This window comes from Chanodichthys erythropterus, chromosome 24 (assembly GCF_024489055.1).
Source record: "Chanodichthys erythropterus isolate Z2021 chromosome 24, ASM2448905v1, whole genome shotgun sequence".
Lineage (NCBI taxonomy): Eukaryota > Metazoa > Chordata > Actinopteri > Cypriniformes > Xenocyprididae > Chanodichthys > Chanodichthys erythropterus.
The window spans coordinates 2753375-2775054 of NC_090244.1; the positions used below are offsets into that span (position 1 = coordinate 2753375).

The 21680-nt window shown below is 35.0% G+C and overlaps 1 protein-coding gene across 1 annotated transcript in view; it reads right to left on the reverse strand.

The window, feature by feature from the left end:
• Window positions 1-21680, reverse strand: part of kcnq1.2 (potassium voltage-gated channel, KQT-like subfamily, member 1.2) — a 179351-nt gene that overhangs the window by 135378 nt on the left and 22293 nt on the right. Inside the window, exons 3-11 of the mRNA XM_067380629.1 lie at window positions 21079-21205; window positions 20639-20717; window positions 20417-20513; window positions 17067-17207; window positions 10991-11101; window positions 9237-9332; window positions 9021-9152; window positions 4259-4397; window positions 1706-1732 (exon numbers count right to left, since the gene is read on the reverse strand). Coding sequence (XP_067236730.1) covers window positions 1706-1732; window positions 4259-4397; window positions 9021-9152; window positions 9237-9332; window positions 10991-11101; window positions 17067-17207; window positions 20417-20513; window positions 20639-20717; window positions 21079-21205 — 949 coding nt within the window. The remainder of the gene's footprint in view (window positions 1-1705; window positions 1733-4258; window positions 4398-9020; window positions 9153-9236; window positions 9333-10990; window positions 11102-17066; window positions 17208-20416; window positions 20514-20638; window positions 20718-21078; window positions 21206-21680) is intronic.

The window sequence follows — 21680 nt, forward strand, 5'->3', positions numbered from 1 at the left end:
AAACATCCCATTCGCTGGGTTAAAACATCCCATTCACTGGGTTAAAACATCCCATTCGATGGGTTAAAACAACCCAATTGCTGGGTTAAAACAACCCAATTGCTGGGTTAAAACATCCCATTCGCTGGGTTAAAACATCCCATTCGCTGGGTTAAAACATCCCAATCGCTGGGTTAAAACATCCCATTCGCTGGGTTAAAACATCCCATTTGCTGGGTTAAAGCATCCCAATCGCTGGGTTAAAACAATCCATTCGCTGGGTTAAAACAATCCATTCGCTGGGTTAAAACATCCCATTCACTGGGTTAAAACATCCCATTCACTGGGTTAAAACATCCCATTCGCTGGGTTAAAACATCCCATTCACTGGGTTAAAACATCCCATTCGTTGGGTTAAAACAACCCAATTGCTGGGTTAAAACAACCAAATTGCTGGGTTAAAACATCCCATTCGCTGGGTTAAAACATCCCATTCGCTGGGTTAAAACATCCCAATCGCTGGGTTAAAACAACCAAATTGCTGGGTTAAAACATCCCATTCGCTGGGTTAAAACATCCCATTCGCTGGGTTAAAACATCCCAATCGCTGGGTTAAAACATCCCATTCGCTGGGTTAAAACATCCCATTCGCTGGGTTAAAACATCCCATTCGCTGGGTTAAAACATCCCATTCGCTGGGTTAAAACATCCCATTCGCTGGGTTAAAACATCCCATTTGCTGGGTTAAAACATCCCATTCGCTGGGTTAAAACATCCCATTCGCTGGGTTAAAACATCCCATTCGCTGGGTTAAAACATCCCATTCGCTGGGTTAAAACAATCCATTTGCTGGGTTAAAACATCCCATTCGCTGGGTTAAAACATCCCATTCGTTGGGTTAAAACAACCCAATTGCTGGGTTAAAACAACCCAATTGCTGGGTTAAAACATCCCATTCGCTGGGTTAAAACATCCCATTCGTTGGGTTAAAACAACCCAATTGCTGGGTTAAAACAACCAAATTGCTGGGTTAAAACATCCCATTCGCTGGGTTAAAACATCCCATTCGCTGGGTTAAAACATCCCAATCGCTGGGTTAAAACATCCCATTCGCTGGGTTAAAACATCCCATTCGCTGGGTTAAAGCATCCCAATCGCTGGGTTAAAACAATCCATTTGCTGGGTTAAAACATCCCATTCGCTGGGTTAAAACATCCCATTCGTTGGGTTAAAACAACCCAATTGCTGGGTTAAAACAACCAAATTGCTGGGTTAAAACATCCCATTCGCTGGGTTAAAACATCCCAATCGCTGGGTTAAAGCATCCCAATCGCTGGGTTAAAACAATCCATTCGCTGGGTTTGTCCATTTTCAGCCCAACTTGGGTTTACAAAAGCAACTATCTGGCAAAATAACCTTTTAAAATTCATACACTAGAAAGTTGAGTACATATTGAGAATAAGTGTGTGTATGTGTGTTTCATCAAATTCCAAATGATCTTTTAAATACTATTTTAAATATCTGTTTTAATGGAATGCTGTTTTGATACGCCTTGTTTCATTTATGCAAACTGCTGCCTTTTAATTGTCACATTTAGCTAAAATAACACGTTTTTTTTATTTTTAAGCGTCTTTATGTTGCAAGCCACATCAACACAACATGCACTTGCAAAAAAGCAGAAGCAGCAGAAGCAGAAACCACAGCGCCACGGATACAAAGTTCTCACCTGATGATCGGAAAAGTTTTGCGATGCCTGTGTAAAGGGAAAAACATGTAACCGTTCAAACTTAGTGGGACATTTGGTCTAACTTTTCACAATCTAGTCAATTCCCAATGGATAAAAACCAAGTCCCACTATATTTTTCTTCTTGAATATCCAGTTTCACTCAGAAATACATCACATTATGGGTTGCAAATGTCACTTTTCCTAAATGTTCTGATTCATCTCAGAGCTTCAGAGGTTAATGATTTATGCTGAGAAAATGAATGGTAAATAAACGCTCAAATATCTTCCAGACCATCTAACCGGCTCAAGGCTTTGATAAGCCAAACTGCTGAACATGATTTTTTCTTTTCCCCAGTTCAAAGAACTGCAGACATGTGCTGCGATTTCATTATCTTTCCCCTCTTCAGCTCTAATTAAGCTTCAGAAGAGACTTCTCTGCTGGGGACCGTCTGTGTCGATGTGTCTGCTTTTATGATAAAGCCATTTGACAGGAAAACTCGTAAAAGCACTTATTAACAGACTTGTTTAACAGGGGACCGTTTGAGCACCGGATGCGTTCCACTCACATGTGGAAAATGACATTTATTCAATACAGAAAAGTGGGTCAGGTCGAAAGTTTTCATCTTTCCATCCAGCGTAACGCTTCCGCTCAATTTATAGGGTTAAAGAATGGAGTAAGTGAACAACTAGAGCCTCTTTTGTGTCTTGTTTTCTGGTTGGTGAATTTCACTGGACGCTCCAGCGGAGGAGAAACTTTCACTTCAGTTTCTTGGATATAAGTTCAACATTTTTTTGCATGTATTTCCAGTTTTCTGGAAGCCAGACTAGAGCTGTCTGTTGAATTTGGCCGATATGAGTCAACACTGTAAGATTTAATAACATCAAGCTCAGATTTGCAGCTATCTAATTAATTTAACATAGATGTTTCTCATGTGACACTGTTTAAGAAGAAACATCAGGAACAAGGTCCTCTTCTTAACAGTGGGTCAACACTGGCTACCTTTACATGCAAACTAATAATAATAATAATAATAAAACTAATAATCTGATTCAATTAAAAATAAAATAAAATTAAATAAAATTAAATAAAAATATTAAAAATTACATAAACTGTCTTCATGTAATCATCTCGATTGATACGATTGATTATTTGGTTTATTCAAAGGTTTATGTTGATAGATTAAAAAAATAAAATAAAGTAAAATAAAATAAAATAATAAATAAATAAATAACAGATAACAATAATAATAATAAATTAAAAAAAATAAAAAATAAAATAAAATCATAAATAAATAATAGATAAAAAAATTATAAAATAAATAAATAAAATGCTAAATAGAAATATTAAAAAATATAATCATGACAAAAGCACATACATTTACTAAAACTTAAATAAAATCTGAAATCTGAAAAAAAATTAGAGAAACAATCAGATTCAAAAATAAAATAAAATAAAATAAATAAAAAATCATAAATAAATAATAGATAAAAAAAATCATAAATAAATAAATAAAAATATAAAATAAAATAAAATTCTAAATAGAAATATTAAAAAACAATCATGACAAAAGCACATACATTTACTAAAACTTAAAATCTGAAATCAGTCAATCAGAAATTAGACAAAACACTCAGATTAAAAAATAAAATAAAATAAAATAAAAAAATAAATAAATAAAACAAAACACACATTTACTAAAACTTAAAATCCGAAATCAGTCAATCAGAAATTAGAGAAACAATCAGATTAAAAAATAAAATAAAAATAAAATAAAAAAATCATAAATTAAAAATAGATACAAAATAAATAATAAATAACAACAATAATAATAATAATACATTTAAATAATAAAAAATTAAATAAAATCATAAATAAATAATAGATAAAAATAAATAAAAATATAAAATAAAATAAAATTCTAAATAGAAATATTAAAAAACAATCATGACAAAAGCACATACATTTACTAAAACTTAAAATCTGAAATCAGTCAATCAGAAATTAGAGAAACAATCAGATTAAAAAATTAAATAAAATAAAATAAAATAATAAAACAAAACACACATTTACTAAAACTTAAACATTGAGAAGTCTCATTCAGACTGAATTGTCTTCATGTAAACTCCTCGATCGAGCCGATTAGACGCGTAAACCCTTGAATCCAAATACTTTCTCAATCACATTCAAAAACACCTTGCGCACATTAGCAGTGCCGTAAGTTTATTTACGTCTCACAAACCTGCATACGGTCAAATATTTAGATGTTTTGTTCAGAATAGATGTAATGCACATGTAAGTGAATATTTGCATTGGATTACAAAGTTTAGGGTATATAAACACTAATAATATGAGATTCATTGAGGTCAGTGCATGTAAACACACAAACTGTGAACGGATCAAAAACAGTGTCATCAATGAAGCTTCCAAAAGCACAATAAATGGTATTATGATAAACTACATCATTTTTCTGTAACTTAACTGAATTTCAGATGAAGTTTTGCATGACCTATGATAACAGTTTCCATGCTGATAGAGAAGAGAACTTATGTCACCTGAGGACTCTGAAAAGTCTCCATCTTTATCATCGATGTGGTCGTAGGTGATTTGCGGGATGGAAAGGGCTCGCTCTCCTCCGGGACCCAGAGAACCGTTATCACGCATGGACTTGGGCTTGCGCTTGTATCGCTTGCTCTGAGGAGACAAGAGTGACAACATTACATGGGCTTTTTAGGGGAATAATTCATCTGAAATGATGAAAACGACTCGGATTATAGCACTTTATATATGGAAAACAATAACAAATACTCTTCAAAAGTGCCTTAGGGAAAAGCAAACAAGTTTAAGTTGAAGTACTAAAAAATAACACTAGTTTGCAGATGGGTCAATGATGTGATTTTTTTGTTCAAAGGCCTTAATAATAATAAAAAACAAGATATGACATCTGAAGTATGTACAACTAGATCTCTTTTATTGAATCCAAAAGGTTTTAATTATATTTTGCTCCATATAAAGGTATTTTAAAGATTTTGAAGTGTCAAAAGGTCATTCGGTTTAACTGGACTCCAATACAGCCATTTTATTTGTGATTAAAATATCTTAAAAATGTAATAAATGTATATATTTTTTACTCTAGCATGATTTTATAACATCATATATCAACATAGTGCGAAATGCTATTAAAATTATGTGTAGAAGTCGTTGCTTTGTTATGAGAAAGAATGTCCGGAAAAATGAATTTCATTGACGTCATTCGGAGTAACCAATATAAAGGGACCATTTTGGATCAAGTCATCATGTGACAGGATGTGACATCATTCAGACACCTGCAAAAGACCACATGGTCATGAAGCAAAGTAACTAACTCTCTCTTAACTATTTGAAAAATTCATGTTTTTGTTCATACGCATGTCCCGAAACATCAGGTCATTTCGTACAACCGCTATAAAACATGGAAAATGTTGTAATATTTTAAAACTTGTACTAAATATAAAATGTTTGATTGTCCTTTTAGATATCAGCCTGTTAGCATTGTTTGAAAATTTCGTCATTCGGTATAACCAAAAGTGTCATTCGGTGAAACCGAAATTTTGGTTAAACCGAATGACTTTTTTGGTGACAATTTCTGTCCATCTTGTAATAAATCATAAAAAACATGTTAATTAATTATAAAAATCTCATTGTTAACACTTAATAAAACTTCAAAATGAATTATATCTCCATTATATTTTTTGACACTTTTAAATCCCTTATTTTGTCAATGGCCCAGATACATTTACACTGAAAACAACTAATAAAACACTTTAATTTATGTATTCACTCCCTCTTATTTTATTGAAAACAACTGCAAATACTCTTCAAATCACTTTACATAAAAGCAAGCAAGTCATATGTGATACAAGGGACAGTAAATGAGGATTTTTTCTCTTTATTATGCATTATTGCGTGCAAAGAGAAACCTCAGAACTGTGACGTACGAATCCTAAATCCAAAAACAAAGCCACATTAAACCTCATATATAATCTGATAAACAATCGAAACCAAGAAACTCTTTGTTTCTTCCCAAGATAAGACTTGCAGAAAAACGACATGTCAGGCAAAATCCCACAAATATGAATTTCAAATTTGCCCTTTATTGGAGAACACCATGAATATGCATTTTGTGAGTTTATTAATTCTGCGGTGACTTTGCAACCTACACAAGCGAATACCTCCGGAGTACAATATTAGTCACGTCACGGCGCACTGCATTAAAAAAAAAAAAAAAAAAAGGGCTTCCCACTGGCCTGAATGACTGCTGTAGGGGGAAATAAATACGGGCCGGAGGGCTGAATGAGAGGTTTATGAACGGGAACAGTCACACGCCCGCGCGGAAAGAGGTGGGCTCGGCCGTCGCGCTGCCCAATACGTTTGGAGTCAGAGCTACACAAAGATTTTTTTGTTGTTCTTGCGCTGCACAAAGGTTTTGCTCCCAGGAGAGCGGCTTCGATGACATCATCGCATTTGACTGCGTCTTTGTGCGAGACAGACAAAGGGGGGCCGCGGGGTCAAGCGGGTGACCGGAGAGACAGCGAGAAACGACTCCATCCCATGACATCAGGTCTCTCGCCGCGCTTCTCACACCTAAACCTACATCCTGACCTGGCTTCTCTTTTATTTTCATGCTGAAAAACGCCCTGTGAAATCCACCGCGGGGTTAAATCCGTCACACGGCAGTGTTAATTAAAATGTTGAATGGCAGAAAGCTTCTGGCTCGGTGTCAAACACACAAAGTCAATCGAATGCAGTGTTGGGGAAGTTAAACTACTAGCTTTCATCATCTGAACTAGTTAAATGACGAGCTTTTTGATAAGGAGATAAAATGAGCTACACTACAGGCTACTAACAACAAGTTGTTAGCCCTAACCACACTTATTAGGGGCCAAGCACTTATTGTATCCGTTTGCGTTCTTATTCTTCTTCCGCTCTGGTAGTCTATGGAAGCCCACAGAACCGCTTGCGGGAAAGTTATGAAATTTGGCACACTGATAGAGGCCAGTCCCAACATTAACTACAGCAAATTTGGTGACTCTAGAGCAAACTCTCTAGCGCCACCACATGTTCAGAGTTCCACTCTTGCGTCGCTTTAGCGTATTCTGGCCAAACTAATACATATCATCACAAATATGACTTGAGGCTACATGCTGGGTTTCGGCACAGCGCCACCTACTGGTCTGGAGATAGCAGAAATTGCTTGCTTTTGCTTATAACTTCTGAATGGTTTTGGCAAAAATGATAAAACTGGTCTTGCTAGATTCATTGCAGCACATCGAGTTGAACGATATCCAATTGACCCTTTGCAAAGACCCGCCGCCCTTAGTTACTGTTGCGCTGTCACCCCACACATCGCGGAGCAAAGAGGACACTGACAACACGTTGACAGACAAGACAGAGCAGGTTACTTATGATATTAAGTAACATCTTTCAAATTGTGTAATTTTTTAAAAAATTCGAACAATAAAAAACGTTTTGTGTCGTGACAGATCGCTGTAGCGCCTCAGCTCAAGCGGCTCGTGAACCGATCATCTCTTCCTACTAGTTCATTTATAGCATCAAATAAACGTGAATGAACATCAGAAGGAATGTTGTTTAAAATGCGGAAAGATGTAAATACACACCATTTTTCAAGTTCAAGTCCACCGAGGTTAATCTTCTAACTCCTGATTGCTTTGTCGCACAAAATGGCGGATTCAGCGTTATGATTGGTTAGATCGCTTGTCAATCAAACTCCCGGCGAAGGATCAATTATACCATATCTGCCATTTTAAAGCAAAATGCTGTATTTTTTTTAACACATCAGTGCATCATTTGGAAACTTGGTATGGGTCATCAGCATGATGCCCTAAGGAACCTGAGAAGTTTCAAGACAGCGCCACCTAGTGGTGGAATCAAATATTCACATGCTTATAACTTTTAATGTGGTTGACTTATTTTCATGGGAGTCTAACATGCTAGGTTTTCGCCTCATGGTTTGTGCAACGTTGCAATTTAGAGTTAAACAATGTTCACAAATATCTTCGAAACCGTTGAGACCACCGCAGGAAATTCGATAATATAGGTCGTTGGCTATGCTGTATAGACCAAATGCCAACATTTTGATAGTAAGTGGGAGAAAAATGCAATCAAAGTGATTGGGATGCTCATAAAAAAAGATATTTTCACCAAATTTGACACACTTATTTATGGGCACACTCTGAGGACACATAAAATGGTGGGATTGCGCCTGTTGGTGGTGCTATAACTGAACAAAATATGAAATTGCCACTAACTACAATAAAGTACATGAAATAAAATGCTATATTTTACTGATGATTTTCCTTCTTGCTTGCTTCTTTGTGCATGGCCCATTAATAGCTGCTTGTAGCTATATTTTTAAATAGTAGTATATTTTCAAATACTGAACCATTTGATTATTTTTGCAGATACATTTACACTAAAAACAATTCATGTATTCACTACCTCACTACATCGTATAATTACTCTCCTCCAACCACCTGCCATTATACAATCGATTTCCAATTAATAATATCTCTAAGTCTCTATAAGTAAAAAATGAAATAAATAAAGATATCAAATCTCACCCTACATTTTCTTGTTGAATATCACGTTTATTGTAAATGTGTAAAATTATGGAAGTAAAATTAGTAGTGAATGTCATTGCATGTTGACTAGAAACTGTAAAAGTTTATATTAATTACAACTAATAAAACTACAAATGCCTTTTCTGCTCACCCATGCTGCATTTATTTTATTATAAATACAATAAAAAGAGAAAAATTGTGAAATATTATTACAATTTAAAATAACTGTTCTCTATGTGAATATAATGTAAAATGTAATTTATTTCTGTGATCAAAGCTGAATTTTCAGCATCATTACTCCAGTCTTCAGTGTCACATGATCCTTCAGAAATTATTCTAATATGATGATTTTCTTATTTATCTTTCCTATGATTATCAATATTAAAAACAATGTTCAAATTTTGGGGGAAAACATACATTCACACCCTCTACTGTTTACATACATCCTGCAGAGACCTTTACATGCATTGTGGGAATTCACATGAGCCAATAGAAAAGACTTAACACACAATAAGCCCCTCTAGAAAAATGCTTTCACTGTCTCGGCGTTGCAGTGGCCCGCTACGGAGGCTCAATCAGGACAATCGACAGGAAGGAACGTGACAATGACCAAAAAAAAAACAACAACACAAAGGACTTGAAAGACAAGACAGAGGAATATCCGTTTGCAGACGGGGGAGGGAGTGTTTCTCCTCACCAGCCGTCTGAAGTTGCCCGGGCTGGAGTTTTCCGAGTTTATGATGGGGATGTAGTCGCCCGTCAGCACGTACATCTTCCACGTGGCCGTACACCCGTTGGACTTCTCGCAGGCGTAGCATCTCCACAGCGTCTGGGTTACATTTATAGGAAAGAAGTGATCACTGAACGTGTTGTGACGACTGCTGCATTAGCTGAAGGAGAAGAGGTTTGTCACCTGAATGAGAGAGGCTGCGGCTGGAATCTGACGGTTAAAATGCTTCTGCCTCTGTTTCTGCTGGACTTTAAGAGCAAAACCCGATCCCAGAATGCCCTGCACACAGAGGAAGACAGTTCAAATAATCAGCTACCACAAAATACATAAACTAAATGGAAAAAAATTAAACATTACCATAGTACGGTTATATAATAAAATAAGAGCACAATAAAATCATTGTGATATTCATGAATGATGGTGTGAATGATGTTGATACAGTTTTATACAAAATAAATTCTATACAATAATAATAATATACAAATTAGAATTTATTATACATAATGTTATATATTTTTATATTAATTTATTATATACATTACACACACACATATATGTATAAAATAATATAATTCTTATATATATATATTTTTTTTTTATTAATTTATTATAGAAGTTTTATATAATTTATTTTGTTATTATTTATTGATTATATATTGATTTCAAATGATATATAATTTACACTATTATAAATATATAATTTAATATTAATTTATTTTATATATATTTAATTTTTAATTTATTATTTATTGATTGATTATATATTAATTTCTAATTATACATAATTTATTCTTTATTATGATTACATAATTGTATACTAATTTATTTTATCATTATAATTTTATTATTTATTGATTGACTATAAATTAATTTCAAATTATATATAATTTACATTATTATAATTATATAATAATTTATTATATATATATATATATATATATATATATATATATATATATATATATATATATATATATATAATATTTTATTCATTTATTATACAATTATTGTATAATTTATTTATATATTATTTTGTAATTATATATAATTTATACTTTATTATGATTACATTATTTGTATTGATTATATATATATATATATATATATATATATATATATATATATATATATATATATAAAATGTACATTTTTATTAATTTATTATAGAATTATTGTATAATTTGTTTATTGATAATATACTAATTTCAAATTATATATATATATATATTCATACTTTATTATAATTACATAATTTTATATAAATTTTAAATATATTATATACATATACTGTTTATATGTATATATATATATATGTGTGTGTGTGTGTGTGTGTGTGTGTGTGTGTGTGTGTGTGTGTGTGTGTGTGTGTGTGTGTGTGTGTGTGTATATACTATAATTTATATATATATATATTAAAATATATTATAATTATAAAATAATTTATTATATATATTATATATATTTTTATTAATTTATGATATAATTATTGTATAATTTATTTATTGTTTATATTATTTTGTAATTATATATAATTTATACTTTATTATGATTACATTATTTATATGAATTTATTTTATATTAATATAAAATTTATACTTATTATACTTACATATAATTTATACTTAATTATAATTAAACAATAATATATATATAAAAATATAAAATAAAAAAATATATATATATATATGAACTTTCTTTGACTGCAGTAGTACTAATTTATTCAGTTATGCAAAAGCATATGTTATATAATGTGTAACATGAGGACCGCGGGCCCCTGAGGCCCCTGGAGGCCCTATCACTCTTAAATGGACCACATTAACCCCAGACCCCATTACTGGAGGGCCTCTATAGGAAAACACTGCCCCGGGGCGCCAGACAAGCTCGGAGAATGTGTGTGTGTGTGTAAAAAAGAGAAAGAGAGGAGTCAGTGTGTTTACCGCAGGCAGAGCAAAGAAGGAGATCGCAAACACGCTAAAACAGGAGGCGATGGCCTTCCCGATCCACGTCTGAGGGACTTTGTCTCCGTAGCCTATCGTAGTCACCGTAACCTAAGAGAAAAACAGTCATGTTTAATGATGCTTGCTAAGATGTACTAAAACGGACAAAACCACAAAGACGAGACAGTAGGAAAACACCCTAGCAACATACTGTACTATAAACACCTTAGCAACTTTGAATGCTTTTTAATTAAAAACATCTTAGCAACCACAAAGAAATGTGCCAAAAAACCACACAGAACAACCAATAACAACATTCTGGTAACCTACAAGACCCTGGCGGCTAGTTTAGCACAGGCAAAAAACATTCATTATAATTTTTACATCTATCTGGACCAAACATTATGTCTACACGATATGGTTTATTTACATTTCGGAAGCACCAAATACACATCAAATCAAGTGTCAGACATTTCATATTAAGGTCTATTTTCTAAGGCGTCTATTGAAGTTCACGCTCGGTTCGTTTTTCCCCTAATCCTGCACAAAACGTCAGGTTTCAGCTAACGCAGGAAAACAAACACGCACGTGAAAGCGTAGTCCATTCGACAGGGCTTTCTGGTGACGAGGTGTGTTTGCAGTCTTTCCATTCAAGACGGACAAAAAGAGCTAAAGTAGGACGAGGCGTCAAACAAGTGCTCTGGGTGGCGAGAGAGTTTAATCCCACCACTGAACATCCAAAAGACCACAAAGGCCGCGGCGAGAGGGAGTCCACAGTCACCGGGACTCAAGTGCCATGGGTGGCGCCCCAGACTGTGTGTGTTTGTGTGTGACTTCAGGACCCCTAATATTCTCCAACCGACCCATTCACGTCGAGTTATTGAGTCACAGAGTTCAGTCGATGCTCTACGTGTGTGGCAAAACCAAAGCTAACATCTCAGTGTGTGTGTGTGGGCTGCGATTACAACTCTAGTTTTTTCCCGTCTCGTCTTTAATCTTGCTAAATTTATCTGCACACTGCTCTTCTTCTTTTTTAATCAAGATATATGGTTTCTGACATGTTTAAGAGCAACTTGAGAAATATAGCTACTAAGATTATTGTGTATATTTTGAGCATGAATGTATTATTAAACAATTAGCATCTAGAGCCAAATCTATCTTTTTTATACATGGAAATACACTAGCAGGCAAATGTTTGGACATTTGCTTTATTTACTATATATACTTATATGTCTATATAAGTATATGTCTATTATATGTCTATAATCTAATCTCAGGCATTAACTCTTTCCCTGCCAGCATTTTTGATTATTTTATATGAATATCTGAACATGCAGTATATCAAAAGAAAGAACAAAGCCTCTGCTTTTAAACAACAATATGTTTTATTGTAGCTTCACGCATTATTTTTTTAACAACACTTCAATGTGGGTAAGTTTTATAAAAAAAACAAACAGTAACATTTTGAACAAAAAGTTGAGAAAATCATGTTTTTTTTCCAAGACTACAACATGCAATGCTTTTATCGCTCGTTTCTGCTGCTTCTTCGCCGGTGTTTTGATCCAGAGATTCTGTACTCTTTCAGAGGTTGTGTAATAGCACCCCCTACCGTATAACAGCAAAACTCCTCAAAATTCTTATTTTATTTTATTATTTATTAATTTATTATATATTAATTTCTCATTATATATAATTTACACTTTATTATATTACATAATTTTATATTAATTTATTTTATTATTAATAATATATTACTTAATTTATCTTATTTTTATTATTTTATTATTTATTTATTGATTATATATTAATTTAAAATTATTATATTATAATTTTATATTAATTTAGTATATTTATTTTTGTTAATTTATTATAGAATTATTACATAATTTCTTTTATTATTTATAGATTGATTATATATTAATTTCAAATTATAGATCATTTATAATTTATTATTACATGATTTTATATTAAATTATTTTATATTAATATTTATATATATATATATATATATATATATATATATATATATATATATATATATATATATATATATACAATTTATATTTTTATTAATTTTATCAATTTATATAATTATTGTATAATTTATGCAATGCTTTTATTACTTGTTGCTGCTGTTTCTTCATCTGTGTTTTGATCCAGAGATTCTGTACTCTTTCAGAAGTTGTGTAATAGCGACCCCTACCGAATAGCAGGGAAAAGCCGGAAAATTCTGTTAATGGAGGGAAAGTGTCTCATAAATGGTGGAAAATGGGACTCAATGAATGGGGCTCAAGATTTTGAAGCCCCAAAAAAAGCGCATTCATCCATCATAAAAGTAATCCATTCGACTCCAGGGGGTTAATAAAGTCCTTCTGAAGCAAAGCGATGGGTTTTTGCAAGAAAAATGTCCATATTTACAACTTTATAAACTATAATAACTAGTTTCCGGCAGACAGCCGTACGCATTGATTTGTGGCGGAAGACCTGAGGTCATGTCAGCTCAGGTCCATTAAATTATAACTAAATAAATAATAATAAGATACAATGTTTGATTTGAATAATGTATTAGTAAATGCTGAAATTAACATTGACAAAGATTATTAAACGTTAGACATATTTTGCATTTTTCATTCATGTGAAATAATGTTAAATGGAACCTTATAGTAAAGTGTTAGACTTTATATACTTAGTTTTTAGTAAAGTGTATTCAAACTGTTGGCTGTTCTAAAGTTCTTAAATAACATCTTTTAAGTTTTTCCAAACTTTTCATTTAAAAAAAAAAAATTGAAAACTTTCATTATCTTAAAAGAAAGCGAGAGCCTGGAGGAAACAGCAGCAGCTTTGTTAAGTTAGCGAGGTCTGGCGAGAGCGGTTATGATTCATGTTGTTTCATCATGCGGCTCTGGATGTGTCGCGCCAGCTGTGCTCTGCACCTGCAACTCCAGAAAAGACAAACACAGACGAGAAACCAAACGGTTCCCCTTCTGTCCCGTAAAAAAAGAAGGAGAAAAAAACACAAATGTGATCTCTTTAATGTCTCGACTGTACAATAAGATGAAGAAAAACGTCTGCTTGCATTTCTCCTGAGAGAAAGTCCACAGTAATCTCACATGTGTTTCGAAATTTGCTCTCAGCATGCTGCACATTAATCGTTTAGCACCATACTCTAGGGCTGCATGATTATGACAAAAATTATAAATGTTGATTATTCCCTTGAAATTGTAATTGCGATTATTAATTATGATTATCACAATTACATTGAATGATGTTTGATTAGCTACCATTGTAACTGCATGCCATATATATATATATAAATTACATTTGTAAATCAGTAGTTTTTTTAACGATTATGCTGTTCATTATGCTTCATGGGATTGTAGTTCTTTTCCTCAATGAACCCGTTTAATAAACAGTCTTGTTCCTTTGTATTTTTGTCCAAATTTCAAAAATTTCAAATCAATGTTAGTAGTGTTGTGATTTACCTTGTAGTTGATTGTCTTGGGTGATGGCTTATAACTCTTTAATGAAGACTTTAGGAAATGATTTAAATTAAAAATGAATTTAAAAAATGAATTCATTCAAACTAAATCCATAAAATGATGGGAACCCCTAAAAGGCTTGATACATGAAGCGCCTGACGGAACCCATTAAGGTTCTATTTAGAACCATTTCTTCTAAGTGTGTATGACTAACGGTTTTCTTCAAATAACTGTTTTACTTTCCAAGTTCAAGTTGATTCCATCTGTAATTCCTCCCTTCAATCTAAGGTTTTGTAGACTTCACAGAGACAAAAGTGAGACGACCCCCATCGAGGGTTTCCTCAATGCCGTCTCCTCCATACAAACAACTGCTTTTGTCCATGGTTCGAGGGCCAACGGGTGGCCATATGCTTTCTGACCCTCTTCACGGAGAGGCAGAGCCTCTGCAATTAAAGGTTTAATTAACGGATCCGACACTTTAGGGCGCAGAGGAGAAAGCTCTTTGAGCGAGAGGTGAAAGGGACATTGGCCAAGCTTTTGTAGCTCTCAGATTCCCCGTACAGCCGTACGATTGGTTTCTCATTACAGTTCACACTAAATTCAGCTTTTTAATTAACTGCACTGGAAACTTCATCCAGGACCGATTCCAATGGCCTTTTGAGTGGGTTGATTTGGAGCTGGATGTTTTATGACCCTCTTTTCTTGTGTGGTTGGCAATGCGGCAGAACAAAGAAAATCACTGGAGATTTAAATGCATTTTAGAGCCTGTTGTGGGTATGAACATTCTCACCATCCCAAAGCAAGACCCTGAAATTCACCAGACTAGAAGTGTTCGACTACTATTGACATAACACCCTTGAACAATCCAAACTGAGGCTCTGTACTGAAACCTACTGAATTCCCTAATTAGGCAGAATTTTAAGGTACACACCTGACATGAAAGCAACAGGTAGGCAGCATAATTTCACTTTAAGATACCTCATTCTGGCCAAATTCTAAGGCAGCATTACCTGCAATAAAGGGGTTTTCACAGCGATGCTATAGAAGAACCATGTTTGATTCCTTATAGGCTCTTTAAGTGAACAGTTCTTAAAAGAATCACTTTTTTTATTAGTGTAAAGAATATTTTTTCCACTATAAAGAACCTTTTGAGGAATGGAAAGATTCTATGGAACCATCAATGCCAATAAAGAACCTTAATTTTAACCCTCTGGTGCTGCTCGAGTGTCGGTCAAAAATGACAGAATTTTTATTTTTTATATTTATTTCAATGAAATGATTGTACTATATGTTAGTTTGATAATGTTTTTTATTTAATATTTTGTATTTTTAGGGAATTTTATGGGGCTAAATTATATTTATGCAGTAGTCCATTTAATCCATTTATTCACTTTTTTTTTTAGCATGGACCATGGAACTTAAACTGTCATAAATCTTGAATGTTTTGGACCACAGACTTAAGTTTGGTCTCTTGGCAGATTATGGCTGACGTTAAAAAAGTGAACTTGAAAAAAGTTATAAAAATGTTTCATTTATTGTTATGAAAAATACAGAAAAATAAAATTTTAAATATTTATATGAAATATATATTTTTCTAAAACATGTTTTATTCTAAAACTGTGAAAAAAAAATCTAAACAAGTTGTGTTCCAAATTTGAGTTAGATATTTTAAAAAATGAGCTTTCAGTACCATTTTGTTTGGGCACAGTATCATACGCTTCCACTAGATGAAATTCGCCTCCCATTCTTTTCCAATGCACTCATTTTTGACTGCGGACAATACAAGTGTGACTATTTTTTAAGGACCATTTAACCTTTCCAAATAATGTCCATGATATATATATATTTTTTTCACACAACAAGTGCCAAAACCTTTTGTACCATTCTGATGAAGTAAAATAATCTTAAAAAAAACCACACACAAAACATACATTTTTTCAGTCAAAAATGACTGAACAGCACCAGAGGGTTAATAGTGAGTGTCCTTCACGGAGAATGCAATACCACAATGAATCATGAAAGATCGTTGAGAAAGCGTGAAAATGTAATAAAAATACTGGAGATGCATTCAACCGTGAAAAGAGATGTTATCTACTAGGATCTTCCTAAAGTGCTTCTGTTCTACAGACAAGGAAATTCATGATGAATTTAACTGCCGATTAGCAGTGTATGAGATAATGCCAGATCTCCAGAGGGCAAGAGGATTTATAGATAGATTTTAATTTAATCAAAACCACAAACACACCTAATAGTGAACTACTTAAAAGACTCATGGAAGACAACTACAGTGATTGATGTGAAAAGCTTCATGGTTCAAGCAGTACTTCAAGCCTGACTAGCAAGACTTCTTTAGAATGGAAACTAGTTTAATCTGTGGCCGGTTGCATAAACTGCTTAGACTAGTCTTACAAGTCTGCTCATACATTTTCAAAGTCTGTTACACAAAAAGGTAGATTGACCTCATTTAAATCCTAAACGTAAGACTGTTACCCCACTAGTGGATCTGACTAGTTTTTAAGACACAATATGTCTATGTTTCTGGAACTGGCCTGGTCTTATCTCTGCTTGTCAACTCCAGTAACTGATGAATAACTCACCACGCCCCACCATAGAGCATCAGCATAGCTGGAAAAACCCGTCCTCCCCTCCTCATCTACTGAGTCCTTCTCGGCCAGATAAACAAAATACGAGGAGAAGATCAGACCCAGGAACCCGATGTACAGCGTGGTGATCAGCTCCTGAACCGGACAAAAAGACAGTTAATAAATAACATGGATGAATTTATTTCCAATAACAAGATTTTAGGTTAAAACATATATATAAATGTAAATAAATAAGGTGTTCAGTTGAGTTGAAAATGGACAAAACCAGGGAATGGGCTGTTTTAACCCAGCTAATGGGTTGTTTTAACCCAGCGAATTGGCTGTTTTAACCCAGCGAATAGCGAATTGGCTGTTTTAACCCAGTGAATGGGTTGTTTTAACTCAGCGCTTGGGCTGTTTTAACCCAGCTAATGGATTGTTTTAACCCAGTGAATGGGTGTTTTAACCCATCGAATGGGCTGTTTTAACCCAGCGAATAGCGAATTGGCTGTTTTAACCCAGTGAATGGGTTGTTTTAACCCAGGGAATGGGCTGTTTTAACCCAGCGAATAGCAAATTGGCTGTTTTAACCCAGTGAATGGGTTGTTTTAACCCAGCGAATGGGCTTTTTTAACCCAGCGAATGGGTTGTTTTAGTCCCAGCGAATGAGCTGTTTTAACCCAGCGAATGGGTTGTTTTAACCCAGCGAATGAGCTGTTTTAACCCAGCGAATGGGTTGTTTTAACCCAGCGAATGGGCTGTTTTAACCCAGCGAATGGGCTGTTTTAACCCAGTGAATGAGCTGTTTTAACCCAGCGAATGGGTTGTTTTAACCCAGCGAATGGGCTGTTTTAACCCAGCGAATGGGCTGTTTTAACCCAGTGAATGAGCGGTTTTAACCCAGCAAATGGGTTGTTTTAACCCAGCGAATAGCGAATGGGTTGTTTTAACCCAGCGAATAGCGAATGGGTTGTTTTAACCCAGCGAATAGCGAATGGGTTGTTTTAACCCAGCGAATAGCGAATGAGCTGTTTTAACCCAGCAAATGGGTTGTTTTAACCCAGTGAATAGCGAATGGGTTGTTTTAACCCAGCGAATGGGCTGTTTTGACCCAGTGAATGAGCTGTTTTAACCCAGCGAATGGGTTGTTTTAACCCAGCAAATAGCGAATGAGCTGTTTTAACCCAGCGAATGGGTTGTTTTAACCCAGCGAATAGTGAATGGGTTGTTTTAACCCAGCGAATGGGCTGTTTTGACCCAGTGAATGAGCTGTTTTAACCCAGCGAATGGGCTGTTTTAACCCAGCGAATAGCGAATGAGCTGTTTTAACCCAGTGAATGGGTTGTTTTAACCCAGCGAATAGCAAATTGGTTGTTTTAACCTAGTGAATGGATTGTTTTAACCCAGCGAATGGGTTGTTTTAACCCAGCGAATAGCGAATGAGTTGTTGTAACCCAGCGAATAGCGAATGAGCTGTTTTAACACAGCGAATAGCGAATGGGTTGTTTTAACCCAGCGAATAGCGAATGGGTTGTTTTAACCCAGCGAATAGCGAATGGGTTGTTTTAACCCAGCGAATAGCGAATGGGTTGTTTTAACCCAGTGAATAGCGAATGGGTTGTTTTAACCCAGCGAATAGCGAATGGGTTGTTTTAACCCAGCGAATAGCGAATGGGTTGTTTTAACCCAGCGAATAGCGAATGGGTTGTTTTAACCCAGCGAATAGCGAATGGGTTGTTTTAACCCAGTGAATAGCGAATGGGTTGTTTTAACCCAGCGAATAGCGAATGGGTTGTTTTAACCCAGTGAATAGCGAATGGGTTGTTTTAACCCAGCGAATAGCGAATGGGCTGTTTTAACGCAGTAAATGGGCTGTTTTAACTAAGCGATTAAGTTGTTTTGACCCAGCGATTGGGCTGTTTTAACCCAGCGATTGGGTTGTTTCAATACAGTGGTTGGGTTGTTTTAACCCAGCAGTTGGGTTAAATCAAAGACTAAAGAATAACACAAGACATGTCACTCGTATTGTTTTGAATGGGAGAAAGTGTAACGCGCAATATGGCGGAATAAGTCCCTCCTTCTAAAAAATAAGAGCCAATCACCAACTGGTAAAGTCATCGCGTCACTGCAGCGGTCGTTAGAAACAACGGTTTCTATAGAAACAGTCAGACACGCGCCTCCGAAATGAGGCATAGGAGAAGCGCATTTACGTCTGCGCATGCGCATTAGCTTGATCCAGCCTGAAAAATACCGGGTTTTTTTTGTCATGATTCGAGCATTTGGAAAACAAATTATGAGACAGTTGTTGTTTGATTTGATTGGTGATTTCAAACATGAAATTTAATCGTAAGGTTGTTGAACAGTTTTGGAGAATTTGATGTTTCCCCATTCAAAGAGATAGGAGCTGCATGATGCCCAGGATGCCCGAGAGGCGTTTCAAAGATGGCCGCCGAGTGAAATGACTTGTCTTAAAGGGACTTTGGTTAAATGTTTGCCCAACGTGCTAAGCTGTTTTATTTAACCTAACTATTGTTTAAAAATGACTATATGGCTGGCTTAAAATGAACCCAAAATAGGTTGGAAATTAAAAATCAGACATAATTACTAGAGGCAACAATAATAATCAAAAGGTGAACGTTTATAATTAAGCAATTTAATTAATGTTTATTGTTTAATTATTACTCAATAAACTTATTAATAAAAAAATAATAATTCATTTTAAGCGAGCAATACAATAATTTTTAAACAATAGTTGAGTTAAATAGAACTACCTAGCAGGTTAGGCAAATATTTAATTTAATTTAACATTTTTAGAGTGTATACATTTATGACTAGGATGAAAAGTTAATAAGGGACATTAAAATTGGTTGAAATGAGTTTAGTTTTATTTTGTGTGATGCACAGTATATGGTGTGTGCTCATTTACTCTCTCATCTTGAGTAGAAGACGTGGCATATGCCATGGAGTATAAAAGCACCTTAAAAGGCAAAACTTCCCGAAGCCCATGACTGCATGTGAAGCTGAATGAATTAGCCTAATCATGCCTGATCCACTGAGAACTTCAGCCCTTTCATAAGACGTGCGTCAACGGTGAAGTGATTGAGAAAATGTGCGCGTGAAGTGGTTGGAATTAACGTGTAAAGCCTTAGATCACTGAAACGGGAGCTCTCCACTTAGATTATCGTAATGTGAATTCCTATGGCCATATTTGGAGAGAAAATCTGAGGTTGGTTACGCCAGACATGTGCTGATTAGCTCTGTTTGATGAAATCAGTGAGTTTCATTGTACTGAAAAGTATTAAGGCAAGTATTACGGTCACGGCAATGAAACCAGGTCTGAATTCGATGGCGCAAACCAAGCGTACCTGCCGATGAATAAAAACCACTGATCCCAGAAGCCTCCATGTTCCACCCTGACGATCCACATGCAACATACGCAAGATCTGAAGGAAACGGATCCCTCTACAATTTCACAGTATACACAGAGCATTAATAAACTACAATGAACATCAGTAAAATTGGATCATAGCTGTTTGTTCTACTAATCAATGTTGATGTTTCTGTAGGTGTGTCAGTCGTATATGTACCTGATTGCGGATGTGGCAAACACTTGCCCATTGGACCCAACGCTCAGAACCACAACAGAAGCGACGACCACTATCAGATCTGTGTCATGAGCACAAGAAGAGATCAAATTAAATGAAATGGTCATATAACAGGACATATAACAAAACAATTATTTAAAAATAAAATAAATGGGGGGGGGGTATGGGTAAAATAAAAAATAAAAAAATTTGAGATTTAGATAATTTTCCAGTGTAAGGAATTAATCTTAAGTACTAGAAGCCATACATTTTTCATATTTTTCTTGGTTTATTACTTGATTAGACTGTCAAAATTGAAGACGTTTTACAAAAAATGGGATTAAAAGCCAACCCAGATTAGAATGTACAATGTAGTGGGGTCATGTGACAACAACATAACATTTGGCTTCACATACTTCTTTTAAAATTAGCATACAGTATACCTATAATGGAGATGGGTTTCCTGATGAACCGCAGACGCCCTTTAATGCCCACATATTTGCTCCGACAGCCAGCCGACCACAGCCGGACCACGTACTCTGTCCCGAAAAACACCACCAGCACGATCTCCTGCAAAGCAGAAAAAAAACAGGTGGGTCTTTGTATATATACAGTATAGGTGTGTCTACACAATATCCCAGAGCGGTGCGAGTAGAACTGGAGTGGTTACATTAGTGCCGTGACCCGGATGGGAGTGAGGTTTAAGGTTAAGTAAGAGCTGTGCAAGTAAACCTCACTTCCCTGGCCTCAAGAGGCGCACTAGCGACTAGTGTCTTTAGCAACCTAGTTAGCACTCGCCTCCCATGCTGAAAACACTGGTTCGAAACCTGCTCAGAATGGTGCAAGTAGAACCGGAGGAGTTACATTGGTGCAGTGACCCGGATGGCAGTGAGGTTTAGGGGGTGATTGAAGTGGGAGGCCAGCTAGTAAGAGATGTGCGAGTAAACCTCATTCCGATGGCCTCAAGAGGCCAACTAGCGACTAGCGTCTTTAGTGACCTAGTTAGCATTCCCGCCTCCTATGTCAGAAACGCCGGTTCGAATCC